This window comes from Ornithorhynchus anatinus, chromosome 1 (assembly GCF_004115215.2).
Source record: "Ornithorhynchus anatinus isolate Pmale09 chromosome 1, mOrnAna1.pri.v4, whole genome shotgun sequence".
In the NCBI taxonomy this organism is placed as follows: domain Eukaryota; kingdom Metazoa; phylum Chordata; class Mammalia; order Monotremata; family Ornithorhynchidae; genus Ornithorhynchus; species Ornithorhynchus anatinus.
Window position 1 is genome coordinate 129,306,000 of NC_041728.1, and position 25,123 is coordinate 129,331,122.

The 25,123-nt window shown below is 44.5% G+C and overlaps 1 protein-coding gene across 1 annotated transcript in view; it reads left to right on the forward strand.

Annotated features, from left to right (window-relative positions):
• Positions 1–13,717: 13,717 nt before the first annotated feature.
• The window catches only part of NGEF (neuronal guanine nucleotide exchange factor), a 58,614-nt gene continuing 47,208 nt past the window's right edge, over positions 13,718–25,123 (forward strand). Inside the window, exons 1-3 of the mRNA XM_029064225.2 lie at positions 13,718–13,869; positions 18,239–18,381; positions 22,556–22,833. Of these exons, the coding sequence (XP_028920058.1) occupies positions 13,784–13,869; positions 18,239–18,381; positions 22,556–22,833 (507 nt within the window). The 5' untranslated portion in view covers positions 13,718–13,783. The remainder of the gene's footprint in view (positions 13,870–18,238; positions 18,382–22,555; positions 22,834–25,123) is intronic.

Consider the following 25,123-nt stretch of genomic DNA (forward strand, 5'->3'; position numbering starts at 1 on the left):
TCGCTATGGGTCGGACATGACTTGACAGTATAAGACAAACAATAATTTGGGCCAGCACCATACTTAAGCCTGTCTCTTCCATGCCTGAGGTCCTGAGTTCTAATCCCAATTCCACCAATTACCTGCTTTGTGACCTTGGGCAAGTCACTTCTTTGTGCCTCAGTTTCTTCATCTGTAAAATGGTGATTAAATACCCATTCTCCCTTCTACTTAGATCGTGAGCCCCAACACTTAGAACAGTGCTTGAACATATTAAGGGCTTAACAAATACCATTATTTTTATTATGACTAAATTAGGAGAAGGGGGCAGGCTATGTTAAGGATGGCTAAAATGTCTTTAGTGCTTTTACAGTGAAAGATAATTGCCTACTCCACATAGAGGTGGGGAGGGAGGGTTACAAGGTCAGTCTATGGCTTCTTAAACCCTTTATGCTCACTGCACTCTGACCTCATCTGTCGCACCACTGACCCCTTTCCCACATCCTGTTTCTGGCCTGGAACTCCCTCCTCCTCCATAAATGCCAGATTACCACTCTTCCCACCTTCAAAGCCTTATTAAAAATCAGATCTCCTTCAAGAGGCCTGCCCTGATTTAAGCTCTCTTTTCCATATCTCCATCTCCCATCTGTGACCTTTGGGCCCTTGGTATTCACCCCTCAGAAGGACAAGCACTTACGTTCATATCCATAAATTATATATTATACATTTTTATATTACTCTCTGTTTCCCTGACTCTACACACTAAGCTTGTTGTGGGCAGAGAACATGTCTACCAAAAAGCAGTGTGGCTTAGTGGATGGAGCACAGGCCTGGAAGACAGAAGGACCTGGTTCTAATCCTGGCTCTACCACATGTCTGCTTTGTGACCTTGGTCAAGTCACTTAACTGGGCCTCAGTTATCTCATCTGTAAAATGGGAATTGAGACTGTGAGCCCCACATGGGACAGGGACGGCATCCAACCCAATTAATTTGTAACTACCACAGAGCTTAGAATAGTGCTTGGCACATAGTAAGCGCTTAACAAGTACCATAATTATTATGGTTATTATCATTACTCTGTTGTAGTGTACTCTCCCAAGTGCTTAGTACAGTGCTCTGGACACTGTAAGCACTCAATAAATACTGACTGAATGGGAGCTATTCAACATCCTGGGTGGTATTTAGGTGAGGCTATAATTGAAATAATGATGATTTTCCTATTCTGGCACTTAATCTCATAAATTCCCAGGAAGAGAGATGCATTTTTTTTCCCCTTCTTCCGGCATCCAAATAATTAGGCTGGTATCAGCCTCCTCCCTAGCTAGTGTTGGAAGAACAGCGTAGGTTGGCATGGCCCAACCTTCCTGAAAATAAAAGGATTAATCTGGCCCAGTTAAGTGATGGGTAATCATTACAGAGATTTAAAAACTCTTGTACTCCTGGCCACCAACTTTTCTAATAAGATCAAAACCATCGCACTTGATCTCCCTAAAGTCTCCTCTGCTCCTCCCCAGTTCTGTTCTCCTCCTGCCCCCTCTTCCACTCTCCCATCTTTCCCAGGAGTAACAGAGATCTCTTGCCTCTTCTCAAAATCTACTCCCTCCACCTGAACCTCTGTCCCCATCCCTTCCCACCTTATCAAAACCCTCACCTCCTTCCCTCCCTGACCACCATCTTCAACTGTTCACTCTCTGACTTCTTCCCCACTCTTTGAAACATGTTCATGTATTCCCTAACCTTAAAAACTCCTTTGACCAGACAGATCTTTTTTTTTGTCACCCTATCTCCTTCCTACCATTCCCTCCCACCAGGTGAGATGACTGCATCTACTTCTCCTCCAATTTTCTCCCTGACTCCCTTCAATCTGGCTTCCTCCCCTTTCACTCCACAGAAACAGCCATCTCTAATATAACCAGTGACCCCCTTCTAGTCAATGGCCTCTACTCCAAACCCAACCCTCCTCAACCTCTCAGCTGCCTCTGACACAGTGAACCACCCCCTTCTCTTTGAAACATTACCAATCTTGGTTTCAGACTTTGTCCTCTCCTGGCTTTCCTCCTATCTCTCTGGCCACTCCTTTAGAAACTTTCTCAGGCTCCTCATCTGCCTCACCCTTTAACTGTCCCTCCAGGCTCAGTTTGGAGTCTCTCTGTTCTCCATCTAACCTACTCCTTTAAAGAACTCACTCTACCATCTCCACACAGATAATTCCCAAATCCACCTCCTCTTGCCCTCTGTGCAGTCTGACATTTCTTCCTGCTTTGCAAACATCACTACTTGTGTATCTCACTGATACCTCAAACTTAAACTTGTCCAAAACAGAACTCCTCATCTTCCCCCGCAAATTCTCGCCTCCCCTTGTCTGTCCCATCTCTGTAAACAGCATCTATCTTCCCTGTCTCACAAGCTTATAACCTTGGTATTATCCTTGACTCATCTCTTTCAACCCAGATATTCCGCATTACCAAATTCTGTCAGTTCGACTTTCAGAGCGTTGCCAAAATTCACCCTTTCCTCTCTGCTGTGACCACTGCAACAGTCTCCTTGCTGACCTCCATGCCTGAGAAGGAGCATGGTGTAGTGGATAGAGCATGGGCCTGCAAGTCAGAAGGACAAGAGTTCTAATCCTGGCTCCACCACTTGTCTGCTGTGACTTTGAGCAGGTCATTTCACTTCTCTGTGTCTGTTACCTCATCTGTAAAATGGGGATTGAGACTGTGAGCCCCATGTGGGACAGGGACTATGTCCAACCTGATTTGCTTGAATCTACCCCAGTGCTTTAGTACAGTGCCCTGCGCATAGTAAGTGCTTAACAAATACATCATCATCATTATTATTATTATTTTTGTCTTTCCCAAATCCAGTCCATATCTCACTCTGCTGTCCCGATCATTTCTCTAAAAAACTATTCAATCCATATCTTCCCACTCAGTAAGCTCCTGTGGTTACCCATCCACCTCCACATCAAACAAACTCTTTACTACTGGCTTTAAACCACTCAATCAGCTCATCCCTTCTTACCTTACCTCCCTGATCTTCTACTAAAACACAATCCACACATTTGGTTCCTCTAACATCAACCTATACCTTGATCTCATCTATCGCACCATCACCCTCTTGCCCACATCCTCCCTATGGCTTGGAACTCCCCTGCCTGCCCGCCCACCTTCATATTTGACAGACTATGGCCCTCCCCACCTTCAAAGCCTAATTAAAATCACATCTCCTAGAGGATTTACCCGACTAAACCTTCATTTCTCCTCCTCCCTCTCCTTTCTGCATCACCTGGGCCCTTTGGATCTGTATCCTTAAAGTAGTTGAAATTCACCCCATGTTGAGCACATACATACAGATCGGTAATTCATTCAAATTCCTATCTCCCCCTCTAGGTTATAAGTGCCTTGTGGGTGAGGAATGAGTCTACAACTCTGTATTGTACTCTCCCAAGGAGTATAGGGCTCTGCTCCAGTAAGTGTTCAGTAAATACCATCGATAGATTGATTTGCTTGAGGAAATTTATTTTGCATATGTATTCTATTTTTTAAAATCTAATTTCACAAATATTTGCTTGTTCATTTGAAACCCGCAAATGAATTTATAAAAACTCTTGTTCACATGGAACTTTCTTTTTTCAAAAAGGGTCATTTTACTACATGCTATAAAAAGGTTCTCCCTATTGAACACACTTATTTTAGTGAAAACTCGCCTTTCTTGATGCACGCTTAGAAACAGTGGTTGTTTGACTTCTCTAAAGTCATGAAGTTCATAACTGTACCTTGGTCTCAACACCCCCACTTCTATTTTCTTGCTCTCACTGTGAGATTTAGCAAGGGAAGGAGTTTCAAGTTTGGAGAACTCCTATATTTAAAGTCCTCCTGAAATCTCATTAAAAAAAAAAAGGTATTTAAGTGCTTCTATGTGCCAGGCAGGTTGGACACAGTCCACGCCCAACATAGGGCTCACATCTTTACTCATTCAATTGTATTTACTGAGCACATACTGTGTGCAGAGCACTGTACTAAGTGCTTGGGAGAATACAATACAATAAACAGACACATTCCCTGCCCACAATGGGCTTATAGCTTTAACCGCCACTTTACAGATACCTGGGGCACAGAGAATTTAAGTGATTTGCCCAACTTCACAGAGCAGACAAGTGGCAGAGTTGGGATTCGAACCCAGGTCCAGCTGGGTCTCTCCACTAGCTCACACACCTTCTCCAATAAGCTTTTCTATATGAATTCCTAGCATCCCAAGCCATATAATCATCTCTAGCACTAGTCACTTGTACATTCAATTATTTGTTTTGGTTACTCTGTAGCTATTCTTACAAATGTCTCCCTTATTAGAGTGCAAAACCAGTTAGGTAGGGAAAATTTATCTTCTTTGTTTTGTTCTTACCAAAAGCTTAGTGCGGTACATTGCAGCTAGTAGGTGCAAAATAAAGGCACCTAATATTAATCAATGGTAATTATTGAGCACATACTACATGCAGAACACTGTACTTTAGTCCTTGGGGAAAGTAACAGTATAAGAGTTGGTTGACACGATCCCTGAAGATAAGGAGTTTGCAGTCTATGGGGGAGATGAGCATTAAAATAAATTACAGATAGAGAAAATAGTAGAGTACAAGGATAAGTATATAAGTACTGTCGGGGCTGGGGCGAGAAGGCAAGAAGAGGAAATGAGGGCTTCATCAGGGAAGGGAAGGGAAGACCTTTTAGAGGAGATGTGATTTTTTAGGAGGGATTTGAAGGTGGGGGGAGTTGTGGATTGTGAGATATGACGGGAGAGGGAGTTTCAAGCCAGAGGAAAGACTTGGGCTGGGGGGAGAGTGGCAACATAGATGATATTGAGGTAGAGAGTTGTTTGCTGTTAGATCAAAGGTAAAGGGGAGAGAATTTGATGGGAGGCATGAGATGTCTTGAAATACTGCTGGGAAGGTTGGGAAAATTGACAAGGGGAGCAAGGGACTGGAGAGAAGCAGGGAAAATTTTAGGGAGAACATGATTCTACTGTGCCTACTTGCTCCTCTTAGGCTTTTAGGCCTGGCTCTTCTTGAGTCTTTTTTCCACATTAATATAGTCCCTCTCTAATAGCAATAGTTATTTCACAAACTAAGGAATATTTACCAAGGTTGCGATCAGGATTGAGTTAAAAGGAAAGCTGAACAAATCCAAAGATGCCAAGGCAATGGGCAGAATTTCTTGGGAGCAAGGTTTCTGACGCTCCATTTGTTGGCATAATGAGTGGGATTAGTGGCAGATTAAAGATTCAAGTCTTCCCTCGTCCACATCAGAAACTGGCCAAGTGCCCTCTGGTAGGAAAAGTAAAGGAAAAAAATGTATTTTGATTTGGTTGTTTTTGTTTTGTGTATATATATATATATGTGTATATATATATATACATATACATAAACATAGAGAGAGAATGATTCTTAAAACAAAGATTTGATGTGTGCATAAACCTACTCAATAGATGTATATTAGAATTATAAACTGTACAGTACTATCAAATACCTCCCCTCAGAATCACACCCAGAAACTTTCCAGAACTCTACCAGCCTCCACTACAGTAGGGAAAATCAAGCAGGGGCCTACCCATTCCATTCCTAGCTTGGGCAGTGGCTAGCAAGTGGAAGGCAACCTGCTACAAGTCTAAACTCACCCATGCTGGGCAGCAGCGGCGTGGGAGAGAGTCGAGGGTGGAGACTCGAGTTTACTGCGTGGAAGGCGGCAATGGTAAACCACTTCCACATTTTTACCAAGAAAACTCTATGGATATACTACCAGAACGATTGCAGGTGGAGAACGGGGCGTTCTGGGAGAGATGTGTCGTGGTGTCGCTATGGGTCAAAAACAACTCGATGGCATTCATTCATTCAATCGTATTTATTGAGCACTTAATATGTGCAGAGCACTGTACTAAGCACTTGGAATGTACAATTTGGCAACAGAGAAAATCCCTGCCCAGTAACGGGCTCACAGTCAAAACGGCATAAGACAGGACTATCGGATATGTTGACATCCATGATCTACGGAAAAATTCATACTGGACTCATATGTAGAAATTCAGTTGACACCAGGTATTGTTCATTAATAATAATACTGTCAAGACCTTTGAACACTATCATGCTTTTTTATCATGTGCCCTTATTCAGTAAATAAATTATAGGATTAACACTTATTAGTGAAGAGAAAGTTTACTTTCCATTTATATAATGTCCTCTTCCATTTAGGAGGGAATACACCAGGTTCCCTCATACCTTCTTCTTTCTCCCTCGTTTTGAGGAGGTATAAGCCCAAGTTGGGATCAGCACTCATTTATGAGGCACTGGGAAAATGTCTGCCTTTTCCAACCATGCACAAGAAGTAAGTGTTCTGTTGACTGGTCTCAGTATGCTTCCAATTCTTAAAGCTAGGGTGGCCTGATGTCTGGCTTTATGCTGGACAGCCTGTCTTCCAGGTAGCCTGTCCCCTATCCAATACTGATTATGTACCAGATGTCTTTACATCCAGTACCTTGTGTTTTTGTTATTTGTTTGGGGTTGTTTTTTAAACACCCAGCTTCCCTCCACCCTCTTTCCTGCTAATGAGTTGAGTGGCTCAGAGGTGGTGGACCGTGGTTTGGAATACAGTGGCTCTAGGAAGAGGGGCTGGGGGCTCTTCTGTTAATTCACTCTAGGCTTTAGATATTTCTGATTTTTAAAATATATATTGTGATTCCTTATGTAGTTGCATACTATGTCAGGCCTGTTAATAATTGTGATAATAGTAAGAATACATATAGAGTTATATGTCAAGCACTGTACTGTACTCTGGGGTAGGTACAATAGAAACAGAATTGGTTGCAGTCCCTCTCCCCTATGGCATTCACAGTCTAATAAGAATTGAATCCCCATTTTACTGTTGAGGAAACTGAGGCATTAGAGAGATATAAAGTAACTTGCCTAAGGTCACACAGCAGGCAAATGGTGGATCCAGGATTCAAACAGTGACTCCCAGGCTTGTGCTCTTTCCGTAAGGCCATGCTGCTCTTAAGTAGGTAAATGCTGAGTGTGGGCTTCTGCCTTGCCTTTGCATATGAGAAATCCAGGTACCATACTCTGCTGCCAGGCTTTTTTTTTATAAAAACGTTCAGGACATGTTTCTCCGCTCCTCAAAAAACTCCAGGATTTGCCCATCCACCTCTGCATCAAACAAAAACTCCTCACCATTGGCTTCAAAGCACTCAATCACCTTGCTCCCTTCTACCTCACCTCACGACTCTACCTCAACCCTGCCCACAGACTTCACTCTTCTAATGCTAACTTTCTCACTGTACCTGGACCTCATCTACCTCTCTGCCGACCCCTTGTTCATGTCTTGCCTCTGGCCTGGAATGGCCTCCCTCCTCAGATCCTACAGACAATTATTCTCCCCAGACCTTAAAGCCTTACTGAAGGCACCTCTCCTCCAAGGGGCCTTCCCTGATTAAGCCCTCTTTCCTCTCGCTTCCTTCTGCGTCGCCCTGACGTGCTCCCTTTATTCACCTCCTACCCACAGCACTCATGTAAATATCTGTAATATATTTATTTATATTAATGTCTGTCTCCCCCTCTAGACTGTAAGCTCACAGTGGGCCAGGAATGTGTCTGCTTATGGTTCTTTTGTACACTCCTAAGCACTTAGCACAGTGCTCTGCATATAGTAAGTGCTCAGTAAATACTGAATGAGTGCATTAATGAATGGTTACTGCACAGTCAACAGCTTGATTAGTGGCCAGTCTGCCCTAAGGCATGGTAATGCGAGTCTGTACCACCCATCTCAGCAGGGGAGGTCTCATTTCTGTGGCCTTGGGATGGAGAGATGAGCATGGCGGTCCTACCCTCTCCTCATTTTCTCAATAGTAAAAACACTCTTCCATCAGGCACTAGCTATTGCACTAATGCTAAACTTAGTGAATGTAGCCAAATGCAGCCCAAGAGATCAACTAACCTTGCTATGAGCCTACACTTCCAATCCCATTTTGTTCATTTCAGATTGAATCCGATGTGCAGGAAGGGCTGCTCCCTCCCCAGGACCACTTGTTGGCAAATATGAATTTGTTTGGAGTGGTTAAATTATTTAAATATCTTATTTAGAGAAAAAGTGTAGGTGTGGAATTTCAGAACATTTAGGACGGTGTATGAATAGCAAGCCCAGAGAAACTGGCTAACGGGGGAGGCCAGCTCAGAAGGGAGAACTGAGGTGAAGATTTTCAAAATGGGTTTTGAAGGACAAGAAAAAAATATAGAAAATAAAATGAGGCACTATTACACATATTCTATCAGTGCTTTTTTAAGTTGTAGCGTGTGTGGCCGCCTGAATTTTAGTGCATCCATATAAAAATCAAATAGTCAATTACCTTCTCAAAGCTCTTTCTTCATACATTTTATTAAAGCATTATTTGCCTGGACCCTTCAATTTTAAACCATTAGTCTAATCTTAAAAGGAAGCAGCTCCTGCCAAATATTCTGAGAAACACATCTATCAGACAGTATAACTTTGCTTTGCTACTGTTCTATTGGGGGATGCTGATTAAAAAAACTGTTATGAAACAAAAGGAAATCAAGTTTGGATGGCTCCCTGAAAGGTAATTCTCTTTGTCTATAACATTTGAATTGAATTTGATTATATGTAACTAAATAGATATTAAAGATGATCATTTTTCTTAAGACATTTTCAAGTCATTGTTTCATTTTGTTAAGTTTTTCTTATTCTTTGGTGGCAGCTGAGATTTTAAAATAGCAACCTGTCCAATAGGAAACGAATATAAATAGGACTTTAACTCATTTAATGTTAGGTGCCTTTGGAAATTACTGTTGTTTTTTTCTAAAGGTGTGCTCTAAAATTAGAAATGTGTTCAGGCAGGGGATGGATTTCACCATGTGGGTTTCTACAAATATTTGAAATTTTATTTTGAACTTCCAGCAAAACTGATTGGTTCTGCATGCTTTGGAAGCTGAAAACTTTAAAGCTTCACCCTTCACGATCCTGCAATAAGAACGAAGGTCCTTTAATCCTGTTCCACCGTTTTTCTTAGCACTTCGGGGTTTGCTTTTTGGGTTGTGGTTCAGTACATATGAAAAATAGCTTACTTTGCTTGCAAGCTGTCGAACAAATGCTTTGTCCTTCAGAATAAAGACAAGTTATTCGATCCTTAATTTATTTACAGTGAAAGTGAATATACCTTTGAGCACTACTACTGTGAGTAACCTTCGAACACCATATTTCAGTTTTGCTGTTCTGGAAGAGGTGGTTTTGCCATCTTTGTCCTTTCTTGCATTTCATCATATTCTCTTCTCACTAAAACTGACCTTGAACAGGAAAAAAAAAATTCAAAAACTGGGATCAGATGAACGGATCTGTTTCAGAACGTAAGCTCCTGATGGACAGAAATCATCTCTAATCGGACCCAAAATGGACTGCCTTTCCCCATGTCCAATTTGATTTAATCGTATTAAGCTCTTACTGTGTGCAAAGCACTGTACAAAGCTCTTGGGAGAATACAATAATTATGGTATTTGTTAAGCCCTTACTATGTGCCAAACACCGTTCTTAGCGCTGACCACTGTTTTAAACACCGAAAAACAGCGACCTAGCAGCTTGAGTTGTGCTTCAGAACAACAGACACATTCCTGTGTCTGAGTTCTTGGATAAACCCTTAATTATTCATGAGTGGTCACTTTGTTTTATATGTCAATTCCCCAGATTGAGGGAAAAAATATATCACTAGAAGAGGGCAAAAGTGTAACTTTTTTTTTGGACCTATCAATCAGGGGGTGGGAATATGTTGAAAAAATCAGAATATCTGGAAAAAAAAAATCTCCCTTCTAGGATTTGATTTCTCACCAAAGCACCAAAGAGGGATAACCTTGCTGCCTCCCCTCGCTCCCCATTAGTGATGGAGCCCCCTCCTCGGACCCTTTCCTAGATGCTGAGGCGACCCCCCCCCCCATCCCCTCTAATCTCCTTCTGGCTGGTATTCTCCTCTGCCCCCCCAGTTTGGGGCAAGAAAGATGGGGGTTCATGATGGCAGGGAGGGAAAAGCCCAGTCTCCTTGAGAACCTAGTTTCTTCTCTTCCCTCCCTGCTTTCCACCCCGGGCGCAGTTCGGGGTCTGAGGAGAAATCTCCTCTTTTGGGGACCCCCCTCTCCCTTCTGCCCTTGGTGAAGGGAGACGACCTCCCTTTTCGCCCTCACCAGCCTACCAGCCTGTCCCTGAGGGAGAAGGCCCATTTGGGGCAGGGGGCATGGAGCCATTTCTCCTTCACGCCCCCCACCGTGGGAGGGGAGGCCGTTCTGAGGAGCTTCTCTCCCCCTTTTCTACTGTGAACCCGTTGGGCAGGGATCGTCTCTTCCAAGCGTTTAGTCCAGTGCTCTTCGCACTGTAAGCGCTCAATAAATAGAGAAGCAGTGTGGCTTAGTGAAAAGCGCCCGGGCTGGGTAGTCAGAGGTCGTGGGTTCTAACCCCGGCTCTGCCACTTGTCTGCTGTGTGACCTTGGGCAAGTCACTTAACTTCTCTGGGCCTCAGTTACCTCATCTGAGAAAATGGGGATTAAAAAATGAGCCCCACGTGGGACAATCTGATGACTCTGTATCTCCTCCAGTGCTTAGAAAAGTGCTCTGCACAGAGTAAGCGCTTAAATACCATAATTATTATTATTAATGTCCCCCACCATGGGAGGGGAGGCCATTCTGAGGAGATGCTCCCCTCAGCAAAAGTGACGGGATCCTGAAGAGAAATCTCCTTTTTTGGGGACCCCCGTCTGATGACCCTGTATCTTCCCCCCAGAGCTTAGAACAATGCTCTGCACAGAGTGAGTGCTTAACAAATACCATAATTATTATTATTAAAGGCCCATTTGGGGCGAGGTGCCATTTCCCCTTCACACCCACCCGCCATGGCAGGGGAGGCCATTCTGAGGAGCTTCTCTCCCCCTTCTAGCCCGTGAGCCCGTCGTTGGGCAGGGATGGTCTCTTCTAAGCGTTTAGTCCAGTGCTCTTTGCACTGCAAGCTTTCCATAACTCCGAGTGAATGAGGGCCGGAATGCCGGGCCGCTGAGGGAAGGGGGTCCTCGCCCCTTCCCCCTTAGCTGCCCATCTATACCCTGCGGGGCACAGTGGCAAGAGCCTGGGCTTGGGAGTCAGAGGTCATGGGTTCAAATCCCGCCTCTACCCCTTGTCAGCTGTGTGACTGTGGGCAAGTCACTTCACTTCTCTGGGCCTCAGTTCCCTCATCTGTATAATGGGGATGAAGACCGTGAGCCTCACGTGGGACAACCCGATGACCCTGTATCTCTCCCAGCGCTTAGAACAGTGCCCATAGTAAGCGCTTAAATACCATCATTATTATTACACTCTGCCCTGCGCTCCTTATAGTCCGCTCAACTGTATATACTTTCATTACCCTATTTATCTTGTTAATGAGATGTACATCCCCTTGATTCTATTTATTTGCTATTGTTTTAATGAGATGTTCATCCCCTTGCTTCTCCTAAGCCCGTCAAAGGGCAGGGACTGTATCTGTTACCGATTTGTCCATTCCAAGCGCTTAGTACAGTGCTCTGTATATAGTAAGCGCTCATTAAATGCTATTGAATGAATGAATGAACTTATTGCTATTGTTTTTGTCCATCTCCCCCGATTAGACTGTAAGTCCGTCAAAGGGCAGGGACTGTCCCTGTTACCGATTTGTCCATTCCAAGTGCTTAGACCAGTGCTCTGCACATAGTAGCGTGGCTCAGTGGAATGAGCCCGGGCTTGGGAGTCAGAGGTCATGGGTTTGACTCCCGGCTCTGCCACTTGTCAGCTGTGTGACTGTGGGCAAGCCACTTCACTTCTCTGTGCCTCAGTTCCCTCATCTGTAAAATGAGGATTAACTGTGAGCCCCATGTGAGGCAACCTGATGACCCCGTATCTCCCCCAGCGCTTAGAACAGTGCTCTGCACATAGGAAGTGCTTAACAAATACCAACATTATTATTATTATTATTATTATTATTATTATCTGTAAAATGGGGATGAAGACTGAGCCTCACGTGGGACAACCTGATGACCCCGTATCTCCCCCGGCGCTTAGCACAGTGCTCTGCACATAGTAAGAGCTTAACAAATACCAACATTATTATTATTATTCTGTGTGCCTCCGTTCCCTCCTCTGTAAAATAGTGATGAAGACTGAGCCTCACATGGGGCAACCTGATGACCCTGTATCTCCCCCAGCGCTTATAACAGTGCTCTGCACCTAGTGAGCGCTTAACAAATACCAACATTATTATCTGGAAAATGGGGAAGAAGACTGTGAGCCTCACGTGGGGCAACCTGATGACCCCGTATCTCCCCCGGCGCTTAGCACAGTGCTCTGCACATAGTAAGAGCTTAACAAATACCAACATTATTATTATTATTCTCTGTGCCTCCGTTCCCTCCTCTGTAAAATAGTGATGAAGACTGAGCCTCACATGGGGCAACCTGATGACCCTGTATCTCCCCCAGCGCTTAGAACAGTGCTCTGCACCTAGTGAGCGCTTAACAAATACCAACATTATTATCTGTAAAATGGGGAAGAAGACTGTGAGCCTCACGTGGGGCAACCTGATGACCCCGTATCTCCCCCGGCGCTTAGCACAGTGCTCTGCACATAGTAAGAGCTTAACAAATACCAACATTATTATTATTATTATTATTCTGTGTGCCTCCGTTCCCTCCTCTGTAAAATAGTGATGAAGACTGAGCCTCACATGGGGCAACCTGATGACCCTGTATCTCCCCCAGCGCTTAGAACAGTGCTCTGCACCTAGTGAGCGCTTAACAAATACCAACATTATTATCTGTAAAATGGGGAAGAAGACTGTGAACCTCACGCGGGGCAACCTGATGACCCCGTATCTCCCCCAGCGCTTAGAAGAGTGCTCTGCACATAGTAAGAGCTTAACAAATACCAACATTATTATTATTCTCTGTGCCTCAGTTCCCTCATCTGTAATAGAGGAATGAAGACTGGGAGCCTCCCGTGGGGCAACCTGATGACCCCGTATCTGCCCCAGCGCTTAGCACAGTGCTCTGCACGTAGGAAGAGCTTAACAAATACCAACATTATTATTATTATTCTCTGTGCCTCAGTCCCCTCCTCTGTAAAAGAGGGATGAAGACTGGGAGCCTCCCGTGGGGCAACCTGATGACCCCGTATCTCCCCCGGCGCTTAGCACAGTGCTCTGCACATAGTAAGAGCTTAACAAATACCAACATTATGATTATTCTCTGTGCCTCAGTTCCCTCATCTGTAATAGAGGAATGAAGACTGGGAGCCTCCCGTGGGGCAACCTGATGACCCCGTATCTCCCCCAGCGCTTAGCACAGTGCTCTGCACATAGGAAGAGCTTAACAAATACCAACATTATTATTATTATTCTCTGTGCCTCAGTCCCCTCCTCTGTAAAAGAGGGATGAAGACTGGGAGCCTCCCGTGGGGCAACCTGATGACCCCGTATCTGCCCCAGCGCTTAGCACAGTGCTCTGCACCTAGGAAGCGCTTCCCAAATACCAACATTACTATTCTTCTGAATCCTCTAAGCGCGGCCTCTAGACAGGACGGGCTCCTTAAAGGGGCCGGGCCTGGTCCTCTCCGCCCCGGTGGGGCGGCGGCGCGGGGGGAAGGGGGCTGGCCCGCCTTGTCGTCGTCGCCTCCCCCCCCCCCGCCATTCTCCCGTTGCCGTGGCAACGGGCGGGAGTCCTCCCGCACGGCCTGCGGGTTCTGCGAGCGGTTGCGGCCCCCGGCCCGCATGGAGCTGCTGGCCGCCGCCTTCAGCGCCGCCTGCGCCGTGGACCATGAGGCCTCCACCGACCCCGGCCACCTGCCCGGCAGCAGGTGAGGACCCCGGCCCTGACCTCTGACCTCTGACCCCTCCAGGGGGACCACCCCCTTTCATCCCCTCCTCCCCCCCCCCCGAGCTTCCCGCCTCCTCTTTCCACTCACTCATTCGTTCGGCGGTGTTGATGGAGCGCTTACTCGGTGCCAGGACTGGACTCAGCCCTTGGAAATGCCTTCCTGCAGGCGGATTTAGGGAGCGCTCACTCTGTGCACAGCACTGGGCTCAGCGCTTGGAATGCATTCATTCAGGGGTATTTCTGGAGCGCTTACTCTGTGCAGGGACTGGACTCAGCGCTTGGAAATGCATTCATTCAGGGGCATTTCTGGAGCGCTTACTCTGTGCAGGGACTGGACTCAGCGCTTGGAAATGCATTCATTCAGGGGTATTTCTGGAGCGCTTACTCTGTGCCAGGACTGGACTCAGCCCTTGGAAATGCCTTCCTGTAGGCGGATTTAGGGAGCGCTCACTCTGTGCAGAGCACTGGGCTCAGCGCTTGGAAATGCATTCATTCAGGGGTATTTCTGGAGCGCTTACTCTGTGCAAGGACTGGACTCAGCCCTTGGAAATGCCTTCCTGCAGGCGGATTTAGGGAGCGCTCACTCTGTGCACAGCACTGGGCTCAGCGCTTGGAATGCATTCATTCAGGGGTATTTCTGGAGCGCTTACTCTGTGCAGGGACTGGACTCAGCGCTTGGAAATGCATTCATTCAGGGGCATTTCTGGAGCGCTTACTCTGTGCCAGGACTGGACTCAGCCCTTGGAAATGCCTTCCTGTAGGCGGATTTAGGGAGCGCTCACTCTGTGCAGAGCACTGGGCTCAGCGCTTGGAAATGCATTCATTCAGGGGTATTTCTGGAGCGCTTACTCTGTGCAAGGACTGGACTCAGCCCTTGGAAATGCCTTCCTGCAGGCGGATTTAGGGAGCGCTCACTCTGTGCAGAGCACTGGGCTCAGCGCTTGGAATGCATTCATTCAGGGGTATTTCTGGAGCGCTTACCCTGTGCAGGGACTGGACTCAGCGCTTGGAATTCATTCATTAAGTGGAATTTATTGTGCGCTTACTCAGTGCAAGGACTGGACTCAGCCCTTGGACATGCATTCATTCAGGGGTATTTCTGGAGCGCTCACTCTGTGCAGAGCACTGGGCTCAGCCCTTGGAATTCATTCATTAGTATTTATGGAGCGCTTACTCTGTGCAGAGCACTGGACTCAGCGCCTGCAACAGACCATTCGGCAACAGAGAGACGATCCCTGCTCCTTTCATTCAATGGTATTTCTGGAGCGCGTACTCTGTGCAAGGACTGGACTCAGCCCTTGGAAATGCATTCATTCAGGGGTATTTCTGGAGCGCTCACTCTGTGCAGAGCACTGGGCTCAGCGCTGGGAATGCATTCGTTCGTTCAGTCGGATTTATGGAGCGCCTACTCTGTGCAGAGCACTGCACTCAGCGCTTGGATTGCATTCAGCGGTATTTCTGGAGCGCTTACTCTGTGCAGGGACTGGACTCAGCCCTTGGAATTCATTTATTCATTCAGCGCTATTTATGGAGGGCTTACTCTGTGCAAGGACTGGCCTCAGCCCTTGGAATTCATTCATTGTTATTTCTGGAGCGCTCACTCTGTGCAGAGCACTGGGCTCAGCGCTTGGAATTCATTCATTCAGTGATATTTTATGGAGGGCTTACTCTGTGCAAGGACTGGACTCAGCCCTTAGAATTCATTCATTCAGTGGTATTTCTGGAGCGCTCACTCTGTGCAGAGCACTGGGCTCAGCCCTTGGAGTTCATTCATTCAGTGGTATTTATGGAGCGCTTACTCTGTGCAGAGCACTGGACTCAGCCCTTGGAGTTCATTCAGTGGTATTTATGGAGCGCTTACTCTGTGCAGAGCACTGGGCTCCGCGCTTGAAATGCATTCATTAGTATTTATGGAGCACTTAACTCTGTGCAGGGACTGGACTCAGCGTTTGGAATTCATTAATTCAGTTGTATTTCTGGAGCGCTTACTCTGTGCAGAGCACTGGACTCAGCGCTTGGAATTCATTCATTCAATCGTGCTTATGGAGCACTTACTATGTGCAGAACACTGGACTCAACGCTTGGAATTCAGCAACAGATAGAGACAATCCCTGCCCAACACCGGGCTCACCCTTCCCATTCCCTATGTCCCCCCTAGCTCTCGAAGGTGACTTCCCAGCCCCGGGGGAGCGCCCTGATAATAATAATTAATGTTGGTATTTTTTAAGCGCTTACTAGGTGCCAAACACTGTGCTAAGCGCTGGGGGAGATACAGGGTAATCAGGTTGGCCCACGTAGGGCTCACAGTCTTCATCCCCATTTGACAGATGAGGTCACTGAGATCACAGAGAAGTGAAGTGACTTGCCCAAGGTCACACCGCTGACTAGCGATGGAGCTGGGATTAGAACCCATGACCTCTGACTCCCAAGCCCTGGCTCTTTCCACTAAGCCACGCTGCTTCTCTATTTCTCTATTTTCTCTTTTCTAATTATAATAATGTTGGTGTTTGTTAAGCGCTTACTATGTGCAGAGCACTGTTCTAAGCGCTGGGGTAGATACAGGGTAATCAGTTTGGCCCACATGAGGCTCACAGTCTTCATCCCCATTTTTACAGATGAGGTAACTGAGGCCCAGAGAAGTTAAGTGACTTGCCCACAGTCACACAGCAGAGCTGGGATTCGAACCCATGACCTCTGACTCCCAAGCCCGGGCTCTTTCCACTGAGCCACGCTGCTTCTCTAATTATGCTCTTTCTTAGCGGGCAGAGCACGGACTGGGAGTCAGGCTTTTGGGGTCTAATCCTGGCTCCGAGACTTGTCTGCTCGGTGACCTTGGGCAAGTCACTTCACTTCTCTGGACCTCAGTTCCCTCATCTGGGAAATGGGGATGGAGACTGAGCCCCACGTGGAACAGGGGCCATGTCCCACCCTGTTTGTATTCATTCAGTTGTATTTATTAATAATAATAATGGTATTTAAGTGCTTACTATGTGCCAAGCACTGTTCTAAGCACTAGGGGAAATGCAAGGTAATCAGGTTGTCCCACATGGGGTTCACTGTCTTAATCCCCATTTTACAGATGAGGGAACTGAGGCACAGAGAAGTAAAGTGGCTTGCCCAAAGGCACACAACTGACAAGTGGTGGAGCCGGGATTAGAACCCATGACCTCTGACTCCCAAGCTCATGATCTTTCCATTGAGCCACGAGCACTTACTATTGCAGAGCACTGTACTAAGTGCTTAGAATGTACAATTCTGCAACAGAAAGAGACGATCCCTGCCCAACAACGGGCTCACAGTCTAAACGACTAGTCTATCCACCCCAGTGCTTAGTACAGTGCCTGGCACATAGTGAACACAACAAACGCCACAATTATTATTACTCTTATGTGCCAGGCACTGTTCTAAGTGCTGGGAGAGATACAAGGTCATTGGATTCGACACAGTCCTTGTCCCACGTGGGGCTCCCAGTCTTCATCCCCATTTTACAGATGAGGGAACTGAGGCACAGAGAAGTGAAGTGACCCAGCAGACAAGTGGTGGAGCCAAAATTAGAGCCCATGACCTTCTGGCCCAGGCTGCGACCCCCGTGGGGAGCTGCTCCCTGGCGAGCGCGACCCCTTGTCATTCAGGAGGTTTGAGGAGTTGTCGGCCGGGGCTGGCCGACTGGTCCATGCTTCCTAGCTGCGTTCGGTTAATCCGTTAATCGCGTTTATTATTGAGTGCTTACTGTGTGCAGAGCACTATCCTCGGGTGCTGGGGAGAGTATGATATAACAGATTTGGTAGATATTAAGCAACAACCATCCTTTTCCCTCACACCTTTACTTGCCTTTCCCTCCCTCTCCATCTTCCCCTGCGTATTAATAGCTTCTTCAACTCCTTTGTCGCTCCTTTTTTCTTTTTTTAAGTGCTCAGATTCTTTCCCTTCTTGGCACTTTTTTGCCCTTCTTGCACTGCTCATTCTTCCCTATCCCGTTTTCCACGAGGGTAGAGCTACCTCAGGGGCAGTGGTGGGCCGGGACTCTCCCTCATTTGATTTTAGGAGCTGGACTCAACTCCGTGGTTGCCTCCCTGTGGCCCCATCCTAGCCGGGAGAATTGCAAGGAACTGCCACGTTTCCCGAAGAAGGTTGAGGGTTTGAACCGAATCCCTGTGGGAATGAATCACCGACAAGCTCTGGCACATAGCATTTGTAGGCAGCGACTCTGACAGAGTTTAGAGCCACTTGTCCGCGACCAATCACTTAAATTCCTATCCACTGGTGCTGGAGAATTTCCGACCTGAGTAAAGGAATGGTGCCTCTGCTTGAAAAAGGCAATTAATTTCTGTCTCTACCTCTCTCTTCAGCGAATCCTCTTCTACTGCAGGAACCGTGGCTACCCCAGAGGAGTGTCCTGCTCTTATGGATAGTCCAACCACCCTCACCGAGGCTCTGCAAATGATCCACCCTATTCCCGCTGACTCCTGGAAGAATCTCATTGAACAAATAGGTAAGAGCCCAGTTTAGCCTACATTGTAGAGGAGGCTGTGAAAAGTGAAGGGAATGGGCTGCTCTGTTACAGTCATTTTGAGTAAAATAAGTTCCCTGTTGTTTTTCTTGTTGGTGGCAGGCAGTGCTTTATATGTATTTTCAAAGAGGTGAAAATACTGAAAACAAATGAGTAAATGGTTTGATATATGTTCCATGACAAATTTAGTAGCAAATTGTCTTGTATAGGAACCTCAGGTACTTGAAGTATGATTTATCTCCAGTGCAATATCCTCATCTTGCTGCAGATCAGCTGAAAATCTACCCTACCTAGTGACTGTTGCTAAGCCTTAAAAAGATTTCCCTACCCAAGACAGATGAGGGTTGTTGCGGTGGGCTGTCCCAAAGATGTTGCTAAGGTTGGCTAAGCTATTAGGGAGTGTCTAAGACTGGGTATGAATAGGAGTCTTCAGTCAGCCAAAAGCAGTAATGAGAAAGGAACTTGGGAAGCAGGCTCCTGGAAAAGGGAAAACCTGACTCAGGAAGCAGGGCTGGGTTTAGGAGGGGGGTGGAAATTGGAGGGAGGGAAGAAAGAGTGGAAGAAGGAAGGAAGACTAGTCAGAGCCTATTGGAGAGTACGTTAAGGATGAGACAGAAACAGTGTGGCCTAGTGGAAAGAGCCAGGGCATGGGAGTCAGAGAACCTGGGTTCTAATCCCGGCTCCACCACTTACCTGCTGTGTGACCTTAGACAAATCACTTCACTTCTCTGGGCCTCAGTTCCCTCATCTGCAAAATGGAGATTCACTACCTGTTCTCTCTCCTACTTATACTGTGAGTCCCGAGTAGGGCCTAATTACCTTGTGCTTACCCCAGTGCTTAGTACAGTGTTTGATCCATAGTAAATGCTTGACAAATAGTATTGTTAATATGAATAATATTAGAAAACAGGTCCAAGTGAATGAGGAAGTGAGGAAAAACTACAATAAGAAAAGAAAGCCTTGAGGGATTTCTCAAGCTCTTGAAATGCGGTGTGTTGTCTCCGCCTTCTTACCCAGCAATGCCTGGCTGTGATGGTTACCGAATGATATGCCAATATCTTAATGAGCTAAAGTACAAAGGGCTGGCAGGAAATAAATTGCATGCTGTGGTATTCTTGGCACATAACTGCCACAGGTATGTCATTGCGAAGGAATAATGATCCGATTTAGAGCTAGCCCCTTAGATACAGATCTGGCAAACACAAATAGTTTTCATAGTTTTATGAGGTCAATTTCCTTTCAGATTGCTGCAGAAGTCACTTCAGAGTCAGTTAGGATACTAAGGCAATTCTCTTTACTCCTTGAAGTCAGGGATCGATCACGCATACTAACTCTAGTGTACTCTTTTTCAAGCACTTAAAACTGTGCTTTAAACACAATGGGCACTTAAAAATAGTTTTGTTTGAAACCAGGGTATACTCTGCATTTCTCTGCTTAATTTCATCTAATCTGTGCAAGAGGAACAGCAGCCGGAATAAGAATTTCATGAGGTTACAGATTCATAGGGAGAAGTACATTGAACTTTTATTTCCATTAACTTTCATTTAAATAGAACTCCAAGAACCTCAAATCATAAGTACAATTCTCCCTATTCAGAGCACTATTTTTTAATTTCATTAATTGAAGACCCAAGATGAGGTAAATTCAGTACAGATTCACAGAACAAGGAGGCTGTTTGTTCACTTATGAGGTATACGTGGTAGAAAAATCTATAAAATAGTCTCTTTATGCACAGTGGATATTTACGAAATTGCAGAAAATCAACCTAAAATTTATGGATCACGTAGAACTTTACCAGGATCTTGGGAGAGTACATTAGAGATAGATGACTGTAAATTCCTTGATCAGGGTTTGTGTCTAACATAGGAGATGTTACAGTCCTCTAGACCGTAAGCTTGTTGTGAGCAGGGAATGTGTCTGTTATATTGTGTTGAACTCTCCCAATTGTCTAATACATTATCCGACACACTAAATAGACTGAACACAAAAGGAATAAGAATATGTAAAATGATGGTTTCAAAAGGGCTATGGATGCCTGGGAGTGCATTAGTGCTGAGGAGAAAATGAATATATATGCTTCTTTCTGAATAAAAAAAATACCTGAAATGGAAAATAGTATATTTTTTCCAGTGTGGTAAAAACCCACCAACCATAGTACCTAGTTCTTAAGAGCTTGCAAATAGATTGTTCCCTGGAAGAGTTACATTCTTTACGTTTTCCCATGAGGTGTGGCTAGTCATGTTTAGGAAGAGGTGGAAATTCATTCTACTCAACTCCCCCTAGATACAATATACTACAAATGTCATAGGATTTCCCCTCTCAGAGTGTTCATTTTTTATTCTCCACTTATACAGTGAATGTATCTATGGCCCTGCATAGAAGCTAAATGGGAACTGTACACTGTTCTAAAGTAAATTTTCTATCTTCGTTTACCATTCATTTTAATCATTCCGTGGGGGGTTTTTTTGAGCTGTTATAATGTGCAGAGCACTACACTAAGCACTTGGTAAAATACAATAGAGTGGGTAGACACAATCTCTGTCCATAAGAAGGTTACAGTACAGGGACAGAATGAACAGAACAGAGTGTCAGCTTACAGAAGGTGATAAATATTTCCTCGTATATACAGTCCTTCTAATTATGAATGTTTTTCTAAGGATTTATACCCACAAAATTATATATGTTTGTGTGTGTATATGATGAAGGGTTTCGGGTATAGGCATTTTTTTGTACCAAGGCTAGCCATGTAAGATCTAACTACTGTCTTTAATATTTTAATTTTGCAACAAATTTTACCTTATATACGTTATCACCCACAGCTTAAATGCTTTTGCAAGGCTCACAAACCGCATTTTTGAAAACCTTAAAACCAAATGATTTCATGTAAATTAAATTCCTTCTAACATCACTGCACTGAATAATTGAATCTTAGGAGAATAGCTCATCATGTTTCTTTAAATATAGTAATGTGGATTTTATATTCTTGCTTGAACCAGATGATAGAATTAGACTGTTTTAGCTTCTGATAGATTTTTTTTGAGGTCCCCAGGCTCCTCTATATGTAGGACTTGTGACCTTGTCTAGAAAGGTAAGCTCTGAGAAATTATCTATGCAAGAATTTTGAAGCCATTACAAAACTTAACCTTTGGCTCTAGTGGAGGGCTCTGAATAAGAAGTCCAAATAGCTAGGGTTTTTGTGGAGGGTGGGAAAAGACATTGTCTCCCTCCCTGCTATCCCAGTATATTCCTCGGTATCTTCTTCTTGCAACTACTGACTCTAAAAAAAAATGATTTCGACTGTGAAAATACCTGATCTGATTCGCCCTGCAATTAGTGAAACTGATGCCAAATTCAAATTTTGACCCCATGAAAGTACAAACGTTGCATTCAGCTTGGCATAACATTTTTTGGGGGGTGAGGGGGATTCCCTCTTGATCTGTTTTAATAAGACTAAGGTCAGGTAACTTTAAATATCATGATCACAAATTATTATTGTCCAAATATAATCCTCATGTTTTTCAGTGAATGCAAGTTTTTGCCTAAGGATGCTTGGAATGTCACTTTTTCTAGCACCCGGCATAATTTAGTATTTACTAAGTGCCCATTGTGTGCCAGGAGTGCACTTTTATTGTGAAGCCAGACTCACCGCTTTGCAGTTGTCCATATTAATTGAAAAGAGACATTCTATTCTATTTCACTTAAGGAATTCATCCCTGGTCTCTCAAAGTCACTTTTTGTGTTGCAAATATAGTTCTTGTTAATGGTAGGACCTTGGTGCATTTGACTTCTTCTAGTAATACAGTTATCTTCATTTTGTCTCAAAAGTCTTTCCTACTTCTGACCAAGGAATTAAGAGAAGTAACGATGTCTGAGTAATATCAACTTAATTTACAGATGAACCCTTGCAGAACTGCTAGCTGGTACTGTCAGGACATTCAAGTCCAAGAAAGACTACCACAACCTCAATCTAAGACCTGGAAAATATGTAATCATTCAGTCGTATTTATTGAGGGCTTACTGTACGCAAAGCACTGCACTAAGCACTTGGGAGAGTACAATACAACAACAAACAGATGTTCCCTGCCCACAACAATTTATCTGAAGTATATTCATTTTCCTTTCCTCACTAACACTTTTTTTTTGGTCTGGGTTCCAGGGCTCTTGTACCAGGAATACCGAGATAAGTCTACACTCCAAGAGATTGAAACTAGGAGGTTACAGGATGCTGAAATACAAGCTGACTCTGAGTCCCCATCCAGTGAGGAGACACCAACTGAAGAGGAATCTAGAAATTCAAGAGAAAGCAAGCCTCTGCCTCAAATTTGCTTACTCAATAATGCCAACTCCAGGTTTAACCTATGGCAGGATCTTCCAGAGATCAGGAGCAGTGGTGTCCTTGAAATTCTTCAACCAGATGAGATCAAATTGCAAGAGGTAAAAGGGATTTGGTTGGGAAGGAGAGGTATGGAATGAATCAAGGGCATTTATTGAGTGCTTACTGAGTGCAGAACACTGTAATAAGTGCTTGGAAATGTATACTATAGTAGAATTTGGTAGACACGATCCCCGCCTACAAGGGTCATAAAGTCCATAGAGGAAGACAGACATGAAAATAAGTTACAGTTGGAAAAATAGCACAGTGGTAGGATATGTACATGGTGCCGAGGGTGGGTTGAATGAGATTATTTCTAATAGTGATTTAGATGGGAACCAGAAAAGTCCAAGTCATTTATGTGTGTTCTTGCTTCTGCATTATAATAAAAGATATTTTGACTAGCAATATATTATAGGCAATAATTCTATAGGTATAACAGGCCCCTTAACTTTTTTTTAATTTTTTTTTTATTTATGTAGCCACAATGTGCCACCCAGTGTAGCTTAGTGGAAAGAGCACAGGCTTGGGAGTTGGAGGTTATGGCTTCTAATTCCAGCTCTGCCATTAATCAGCTGTGTCATTTTGGGCAAGTCACTTAAGTTAATCAGCTGTGTCACTTTGGGCAAGTCACTTAACTTCTCTGTGCCTCAGTGATCTCATCTGTAAAATGGGGATTAAGACTATGAACCCCACGTGGGACAACCTGATTACCTTGTATTTACCCCAGCGCTTAGAACAGTGCTTTGCACGTAGTAAGCACTTAACAAATACCATCATTATTATTTCATTCAATCTTATTTATTAAGCAGTTAATGTGTGTAGAGCACTGTACTAAGCGCTTGGGAAAGTACAATATAACAAACAGTGACAATCCCTGCCCACAACGAGCTCACAGTCTAGACAGGGGAAGTCAGACATCAGTATAAACAAATAAAGTGATAAATATATACATAAGTGCTGTGGGACTGGTGGAGAGGAGGAAAAGCAAAGGGAGCAAGTCAGGGTGACTCAGAAGGGAGTGGGAGATGAAGAAAAGTGGGGCTTAGTCTGGGAAGGCCTCTTGGAGGAGATGTGCCTTCAATAAGGCTTTGAAGGGGGGAGAGAGTAATTGTCTGTTGGATTTGAGAGGGGAGGACGTTCCAGGCCAGAGGCAGGATGTGGGCCATGGGTTGGCGGCAAGATCGGGTCACAGTGAGAAGATTAGCACTAGAGGAGTGACGTATGTGGGCTGGGTTGTAAGAGGAAAGAAGCAAGGTAAGGTAGGAGGGTATAAGGTGATGGACTGCTTTAAAACCAATGTGAAGTTGAGTTTAAGAAGTGGGGGATATAAAATGGTAGAACAAGAAACTAAGAATAATTTCTGGATTTCTGTGCCTTCTTGCAAATTTTCTGTCTTTGGGAGAGATGAGTCCTCTTTGCTTGGTCTTTATCAGAAAAAGAATAATTTCTGGATTTCTATGCGTTCTTTCAACTTTCTGTCTTTAGGAGAGATTTTTTTCTTGGTCTTTATCAGACTCCCTCTTTCTTCTGCCCACTTTCCACCTTTTTCTCACCCTTACTTGGACCATTGGCTAGGAGAGGCATTATGTGGCTAATTGGAATTGGATAGGGCAAGGTGAAGGAATGAATGGAATTGGGAAGGGAATAAGGATGGAGAAGAAAATGGGGGAAAGATACGAAAGAAGCAAAAGAGGAAACGGGGGTTCCCTACAGGAATGAAATAGAATAAAAAAGGGAGAGATGGAAATGAAAATATCTAGAAAGGCCAGGGGAAAGGATATTTGGCCAAGTATTAATAATGAGGAAGGCAAAGAATCAGCAAGAAATTAGAGAAGAGAAATGTTTGTGAGAGGATGTGGACTACAAAATGGAGAATGAGATAAGCGGGAGAAAGGCAAAGGTAGGAAAGATAAGAGATGACAGATGGTCAGCAAAATAACTATATTTAACTAATTCACATGTAATTAAAACTGAACCAATACTCTGCCATTAGTGATAAGTGTCATGCTGGAGATGATGGATTTTATAGCTTTGCAGTCACTTCTTGAAATTATTCTTTAATCCTCTAATTTCTTTTTTCTTTTAACAGACAAATACAATATTAATCATCAAAGTATATCTGTATCTTGAGAGCATAGCTGTTTAGAAATATCTCCCTTTTTTTCCTACCATTCCAAATCATACTGTTCACCTTCGTGCTCTAGAAGTTGATTCCTTACATTTAAGTACTGGGTTGGGAGTTACTGTTCGGGGATTGCTGGTATTATAACGTGGTTGAAAATCTCTATAAATATCAGCTTTTGAATGTGGTCCATTGATTTATATTCAGTGTGCAGGTGAATTTATTGG